The 8,363-nt window shown below is 40.0% G+C and overlaps 1 protein-coding gene across 1 annotated transcript; it reads left to right on the forward strand.

The window, feature by feature from the left end:
* The first annotated feature begins 424 nt into the window (after positions 1–424).
* On the forward strand, positions 425–8,010 carry CKLF (chemokine like factor). The gene is made up of 4 exons (XM_087728910.1): positions 425–578; positions 2,986–3,144; positions 5,418–5,513; positions 7,326–8,010. The coding sequence occupies exons 1-4, from the start codon at positions 516–518 to the stop codon at positions 7,401–7,403; spliced, it is 396 nt and encodes a 131-aa protein (XP_087585036.1). The 5' UTR covers positions 425–515; the 3' UTR covers positions 7,404–8,010.
* The last annotated feature ends 353 nt before the right edge of the window (positions 8,011–8,363 follow it).

An 8,363-nucleotide genomic window follows, 5' to 3' on the forward strand; every position in this document is an offset into this window, starting at 1 on the left:
CTGCCCTTTTCCCGGGAAGGGGACCAAAAGGTCTTTTTTCCCCCCTCACACAAAAAGGTGAGCTGGTTTGTGGCTTCCTTGTCGCGAGCCCCCTGCAAGGTAGACCATCTAGTACAGGTCTCCTGTGTGAGCAGGGGGTTGGACTAGATGACCTCCAAGGTCCCTTCCAACTCTGTTACTGTTACTTAAATCGATAGAGACACAAAGAGGTGCTCAAGTTCACTTTTGGGGGGGGGATCATTTCCCTCCCCATTTTCTCCTCACAACCGTCTTGTGAGGTAGGCCGTCCTGGAAACAGAGGGAGGGAAGGAGGGGGCTGCTCAACTCCCCCCGTCCCAATTTCTACTTTCATTTCTCTCCCCCCCCCCCCCCCACACACACACAGCTCGAAGGGCTCCCAACAGCCCGGCCAAACCGTCCCGAGGAGGCGTGGAGGAAGATCTCGGCGCTCTCGCCCTCCGGCCGTCAACCGGCGCCCCTTCCGGCACCGCCCGCCGCCTGACAGCGCCGCCGCCATGGACAAGGTGGACCGGCAGTTCCCGCGCTCCGTGAGCGGCATCCTCAAGGCGGCCCGCATGGTACGTCGAGGCCCGGAGGGCCCTCTGAGCTTGTGCAGAGCGCCTACCTGGCCAGGCCCCGCGGGGCGTCTCAGGGCTGGATCCCCCAGCGGGGAAGGTGGGCTGGGTGGCCGCTCTGAGCGTCTCCTCCATTGCTTCTTCCTGCTCCTTTCCTTTCTTTCTCCCTCTCAGCTCCTTTCCCTTTTCTCCTCCATCCTTCTCCTTTCTTTTCTCCTCCTTTCCCTTCTTTCTTCTCTTTCTCCCTCTCAGCTCCTTTCCCCTTTTTCTCCTCCATCCTTCTTCTCCTTTCCTCTTTTCTCCTTTCTCCCTCTCAACCTTTCCCCTCCATCCTTCTTTCTTTCCTTTCTTCTCTCCTGTCTCCTTTCCCTTCTTTCTCCCTCTCAACTCTTTTCCCCTTTCCCCTTCTTTCCTTTCTTCTCGTGTCTCCTCTTTCCCCTTTTCTTTCTTTCTCCATCTCAGCTCCTCTTCCCTTTTTCTCTTCCATCCTTCTTTCTCCTTTCCTTTCTTTCCTCTCTTCCTCATTTTTCCATCTTATTTCTCCTTTTCCTCGTCTTTCTTCTTTCTCCTCCTGTCTCTGTTGCCATCTTACTACTTCTTTCTACATCTCTTCTTCCTGTGTCCTATTCTTTCTTCTCCTGCCTTCTTCTCTCTTTCTCCTTTTTCCCCCTTTCTGATCTTTTTTCACCTTTCTTCTTTTTTCTGCTCCTCCTTTTTTTCCTTCTTATTCTTTTCTATTTTCTTTTTCTCCTCTATCTTCTTCTCTTCTCTTTCCTTTTCTTCCACCTTCTCCTCCTATATATCCTAGAAATCCCTCCCAAATAACTTTTAGTGACATATCAGGGTAATGTCTGTCTTTGCATAACATATGGAACACAGTAGCTGAATTGAACTGCTTTCCTGTGCCCATTAATACTGCACATGTGAAATATATATATGAAATATATAATATGCAGGTATGTGCAAACAAAATGCAGTTATTCCCAGTGTTAAACAGTGGGCTCGCGAAATGTGTTTTTTGAAACACATTTCAAAAAATGTGTTTACTGTTTTTTGAAAAAGCAATTCCCTTTGTTTCCCTTTTCTTTCTTGTGATCTTTTTGGCTTTTGTTTATCTTGTTATGAAATAAAGCATAAAAAGTAATAAACAGAACAGTGGTTAACCTAATAATGATGTAAAACTGAAGGGGGAAAAAGATTCATACAATATTAATATGTTAGGTTGTACACTACCCAGAGTCACATTTAGTGAGATGAGTGACCATATCAATTGACTAAATAAATGAAATAAATGTAGAATGAGCTCATTCACTTAACATATCCATACATCTAGACTTTACAGAAACATATTGCTCCATTTATTCATTATAAGACATTTTTTAAAAAAAAAAATCAGTGTCTGACTTGCAGGGCAATGAACCATTCATATTCATTCCTGAATTCTGGGTTCACACACCAGCTCTATCCCAGAAACTAACCAAGGTCCAACAAGCCATATTGCTAGGTTTGTAACTGAGTAGGCATCTTGTATGAATATTTGTCATCTCCCTTGATCCATACAGTAGTTGTCCAGGGCCATCCAGGGGGCATTTTAAATCTGCCTTTCCCAACCAGAAATCTTCTAGGTTCATTGGACTACAGTAGCCATCCTCCTTAGCCCCAGGAAAAAGAAAAATACTATTTTAACACATCAGGATAAAGGATGCTAAGTTGTTTCCAAGTATTTTTTTATAGTTCCTACGGTGATGCAAAATGATGATTCTCTCCCAGGTGCACATCTTGCATTCTCAAAGCCCATTTATTTTTCCTTTTTCGTGCTGTAACTTTGTTCTTTTTCACTTCTTTAAAGTCTGTTTCTCTCTCCCTCTCTCCGTAAATGTACATTCACACCCACTACAGACTTAACAGTTGCATTTTGCACATTTTAAATTCTAACCTCGGCTGGTTTGTGTCTGTATATATGTTGTGCAGATCCAGCTTATACGTTTATGATTCACTGATCAGGCAAACAAGAAAGTGAATTAATCCAATAACCAAATAAAGGATGGAATGCAAACTCAGCCACTATTTCGTAATACCTCTCAGCAAACTTAACTTCTGTTTCATGAAGTTGTGCCTTCTTTTGGCTGTTTGCTTTGATCAACAAAATGAAACTGAAATGAAAGCGCTAAACTCTTGGGTTATAGTTTCTGCTAGTGTGTTTCACATGGAAACTTGTGTGCAAGACAATCTGTCCTTGTCACATCCTTGGCCTGCTTTAGCTAGCATTCCAAAGAAACGTGTCACATTTCTTCTCCTGAAATTTCATAGCTTTGTGTTTTATTATTTTAACATGTCAAGTAGAAAGTACAGCAATCTGCTGTCTTTGCAGGGTGTCTTGTAAATTACCGTACCAATTTCTTCCTTGCAGGTTGTAGCTTTTATGGCAATCATCACTTTTGTGGTTAAAAGATCTCACGAAGCCTTCCTAGCCCTTGTCATCATGGAACTTGTCATTACGTTTTTATTCTATTTACTCTATCTACTGAAGTTGGATGTAAAGCTAAAATTCATGTTTTGGCCTTTGGCTGTAAGTACAATTTTTTACAAAAACTGATTTGTGTACACATTCTGTAAAAGATAGATGTCAGATTAATACTTAATGTATCCAGTCATATTCCTGGAAAAAATAGGCAAATTATAGAAAGACTTCCATTGTTTTTATATAGCTTGATCTCTGGACGTAGGGCTCCGGCCCTATGGAATGAGCTGCCCCCAGAGATCCAGGCCCTGCCCACTCTCATGGCCTTTCGCAAAGCCATTAAAACCTGGCTTTTCCGGCAGGCCTGGGGCTGTTGACCCCTTAATTGAGGTCCAGCCCCCTTTCGATTGGGTGTTTGTTGTGTTCCTTTTTTAACTGTGTTGTGTCCCATTGTTTTTTAAAAATTCTTTTTAATTTTTTTCATTTCTGTAAGCCGCCCGAAGTCCCTCGGGATTGGGCGGCATAGAAATTCAAGAAATGAAATGAAATGCAATGATTTGTTTGTGTGTGTGTGTGTGTGTGCGTGTGTGTGTTCTTTTATTCATTCATTCTAAACATGCTTCGGATGATTATGCTTCATTTAACATTATGAAATTACTGATGTTAGATCTGCTTATGAATTGTGTACCTAATGTTGATAATTCTTAGGATTATATTTAGCTGACTAGTTTCATTGAGTGAAAAGCATTAATCCACCAGACCATTTCAGATTATCTTTCTTCTACTCTTCTGTCTTTACAAACCAGTGTATTTTCTTTTCTAAGTAAGTACTTACTTAGTAAGAAGTAAAAGAAGTCAGAAGTAAAAGTAAAAACACAGAATAAAGGAGTACTGAAAGGAGTAATGAAAAATGTGAACATATTTGATATGGAAACAAGAGCTTAAATTCCATGAATGATTTAGGGCAATGCCTGAAATATGGTCGTTCTTCAAAAAACGTTTACTTCTCACCACGTTATATTATATTTAAGATGCTTTAGTCATACTTTAAGGGCTCAGTGGCTAAGACGCTGAGCTTGTCGATCAGAAAAGTCAGCAGTTCGGCGCATCGAATCCTTAGCGCCACATAATGGAGTGAGTTCCTGTTACTTGTCCCAGCTTCTGCCAACCTAGCAGTTCGAAGGAAGTAAAAATGCAAGTAGAAAAATAGGAACCATCTTTGGTGGGAAGTTAACAGCGTTCCGTGCGCCTTCCGCATTTAGTCATGCCAGCCAAATGACCACAGAGATGTCTTCAGACAGCGCTGGCTCTTTGGCTTTGAAACGGAGATGAGTACACCCCCCTAGAGTCAAGAACGACTAGCACATATGTGCGAGGGGAACCTTTACTTTTAGATATCCTTTAAATATATTGGCTATCATTTTTATTAGCTACAATGATACAGATTTTGTTCAATAAAAAGCATCTCAGACTTAAAACACTCCTTTTGTTTGAGGCAGAACTTATAAAATGTTACTGGGTGTTACTGCATTAAGCATTTGATTACTCATCCTTCACATTTTTTAATGATCTGAAGATGACTCAAAATCATTTTTCCATGGAGCTTTAACTTCTACCTATTACAAAAATAATTCCTTTTCAGCAATTATATTGAAGGCCAGCCAACAAAAGCTTCGCGTTATAAACTTTTATAAGCACTCTTTTCTTGGATGTAGCTTTTGTTTTACAAAGCAAAAGAATATTGATGCAATATAAACCTTTTTATCAGATATCAGGAGGCTGTCAGTTCAAACCTAGGTAGAGCCAGATATTTCCCTCCCTGGGCACAATGAGAATAAATCTGCTGAAACAGGACCAGTAAACACCATTCAGTTGTCCAAGATTCCATCCTGCAAGGGATTATTAGGTCTTTAAAAGGAGGTGGTGGTGGTGGTGGAGGAGGAGGAGGAGGAGGAGGAGGAGGAGGAGGAGGAGGAGGAGGAGGAGGAGGAGGAGGAGGAGGAGGAGGAGGAGGAGGAGAAGAAGAAGAAGAAGAAGAAGAAGAAGAAGAAGAAGAAGAAGAAGAAGAAGAAGAAGAAGAAGAAGAAGAAGAAGAAGAAGAAGAAGAAGAAGAAGAAGAAGAAAAACATTTTTATCAGATATGCAGACCTGGGATCTTAGTATTCCCATTTCAACTAGCTGCTCCAACAGCTGATTTAAGGTACTGTATTATAAATGGGCACTAACTAGTTTAATTATTGTGCAATTGTTGACATTTGCACCTGCCTTTTATTTCTGATAAGACCTTGTGAGGTTTGCTAAGTATCACTTGGTTGACTCTAGAGAAAAGTCACCCCCATGTTCTTGGATCTGGAGACAGTATTCTTTGCTTTGTTTTTCAGGATGCTTTCAATTCCTTGGTGGCAGCACTATTTCTCATCATTGTGGGCCTGTGTGCAACCATCATAAAGACCAACAAGCCAACATTAATTGGAGGTGTAAGTAAGACATCTGTACTAGCAGTACGGCGTGAAATTATCTGGGCACAATCTGGAGGGTATCTGTGGGCCAGGTGCCCACAAATACCTGTGAAAGGGTATCTGGAGAACAGGTTTGGTCCTTAATGTAGGGGTTGCATCCCAAAAATGCAAATAAGAACACTATTGAGCTGGGAAGTTCATTTCCTACATGTCCTAATACAGGTAGCTCTCGACTTACAACAGTTTGTTTAGTGACAGTTCAAAGTTACAGCAGCATCTAAAAAAATGACTTATGACAGTTTTTCACACTTAGGACAGTTGCAGCATCCCCATGGTCATCCAATCAAAACCGAGACACCTGGCAACTGGCATGTATTTATGACGGTTGCAGTGTCCAGAGCAGGGATGAAATTCAGCAGGTTCTGGAGAACTGGTAATGGAAATTTTGAGTAGTTTGGAGGACCGGCAAATACCACCTCTGGCTGGCCCCAGAGTAGGGAATGAGTATCCTTCCCCTCCACGCCCACCAAGCCACGCCTACATAACCGGTAGTAAAAAAAAAAAAAATTGAATTTCACCACTGGTCCAGAGGTCATGTGATCACCTTTTGTGACTTTCTAACAAGCAGACCCAATCGGAAAGCCAGAGTCACCTAGCAACATAACAATTAGTTAGTATCACTAACTTAACAACTGCAGTGGTTCACTTAACAACGTTGGCAAGAAAGGTCGTAACAAAGGGGACAACTTAACAACTGCCTCACTTAGGAACAGAAAATTTTGGCTGTATTAGGGTAGCAAGTCGAGAACTACCTGTAACATTAGCTCCTGGTTTTTCAACAAAGTCTACAATTTTATTCGAGTTATGGAACTCAGTAAGAACCAAGGAAACTTATTAAATATAACTTTATATGCTTGCTAAGCTATCCTGTCTTTGGAAGCTTTTCTCCTGATTGAAAACAAAATAGCAATAGCACTTAGACTTATATATCGCTTCACAGTACTTTACAGCCCTCTCTAAGCAGTTTACAGAGTCAGCCTCTTGCCCCCAACAATTTGGGTCCTGATTTTACCCACCTCTGAAGAATGGAAGGCCGAGTCAACCTTGAGCCTGGTGAGATTTGAACTGCTAAATTTCAGGCAGCCAATAGTCAGCAGAAGTAGCCTGCAGTACTGCACTCTAACTACTGCACCACTGGGGCTCAAATAAAGGAGGGAGTGGCATTGCACTGGCAAGTTTGATAGTTATATTGTCTAACTTATTACCAAAGAGTCAGAAAGATTTGGGTAGCATCTTTTCCAGCTAACATATTTTCTTAAAGGGAATAAGTCCTCATGCAGTTTTTACCTTTTAATAAAATCTGTTAATTGGGGGAGGCATTACCAAACTTGATTTTTGTTACCATAAATGTGATTCTTCCAATAGTAACAATTTACCAGGATCTCCCCCATATACTGCAATTTTACTTAACTCACATTTCATATTTGAAAGAGAACACTATAGTATATTTCTAGGCCATTAGCAATTACCACTTCTCAAAATCTGCCAAAAATATATTGCATTTACTTGAAAGGAAGAATTTTTTTATTTCCTTGGTTTATCTTTAAAATGGGAAGCTTGTTTTACATTTGCTGAGAACCCAATAAAAGGAAGCAAGTTTTTTAGAATATGAGGTACAAACATTTTTCCAGATTTTTAAAAATATTGTATATATTTAGAAGTGTCACAAAACCAAATTCTGATCTATATGCTAACCCTTAGATGTTACTAGTGATTCTGTATTTTTCATTTTTGTGTAGAATCTGAATCTTTTGTTTTCTTTTTTTACAGATATTCTGTTTGATACTTTGCGGCCTTTGTATAGCAGATGCTACTTTAATCCTGAAAAAAGTTAATTTTAAGAAGTAATAATAGGAAGGCACAGTATCCAAAAATAGAATGGCCAACGGAGCCAAATAAACTATATCAAACAGCCATTCCTAATGTAACTTTTTACAAATACGTTGGACTAGAGCTCCCATCATCCACAACCAATGCATAAAGCACTTTATTGTGTGCAGCTGGGGAAAAAATCCCAGCAGGTCATCAGATTGGGAAAGCTGTTATAATCCATTTTAAAAGCCTACTCTTTGTCACACTTTCTCTGTATTTCCTGAAAGCTTTAGATTCCAGTTGAGTCTGTAGAGCTTTATTAAATCCTATTGATTTCAAAAGGCAAAATTAAGCACATGTTTTAACCCTATCAAATTACATGTGATTTAAAATCCTTTATTGAAGGGGGATTTTTAGGCCGTTAGTTTAAACTGCGTCTAGAATTTGACTACTGCATACTTTGTCAAATTAGTTCCTTTGTTTAACAGCATAAACAACCGTTGATAAAAAAAATACCTGGTGTTTTATAAAACAGCTGTTTTTTTACCATATAACATTATAAATGATTATGGGGTATATGTTCTTGAACTGGTTTGTATTAAATCTTAATGTTTTTAATTAAAATGGTTTACCTGTGATAATATTAGAGCTCCTAGTATTTATTGCATGCATTTTCCCCAGTCAGATTTTTTTTTTAAAAAAAACAAACCTTAATCTTTTAACAAAATTCCATCTTAAGAAGACACTACCATTGACCAATGTTCCCTCTAATTTTTTTTCAGGGTGAGCGGAAAAGTATAGTGTTTGAGCGGCACAGTTTCATGCCTGAGCACCTAAGAGAGCCACAGTTTGAACTTCTGTCTCGTCTGCTGGACATTTGCGCAACATTCCAAGCGTCAAGCGCCAATTGCGAGCGAGGTTTCAGCCTGATGAATGCCAGGCATGAAAATGTGCTACTCAAACACTATACTTTTCCGCTCACCCTGAAAAAAAAAA

The sequence above is a fragment of the Thamnophis sirtalis genome, unplaced genomic scaffold, assembly GCF_051295495.1.
Source record: "Thamnophis sirtalis isolate CommonGarterSnake01/CBP01778 unplaced genomic scaffold, rThaSir2_p1.2 scaffold_14, whole genome shotgun sequence".
NCBI classification, from domain to species: domain Eukaryota; kingdom Metazoa; phylum Chordata; class Lepidosauria; order Squamata; family Natricidae; genus Thamnophis; species Thamnophis sirtalis.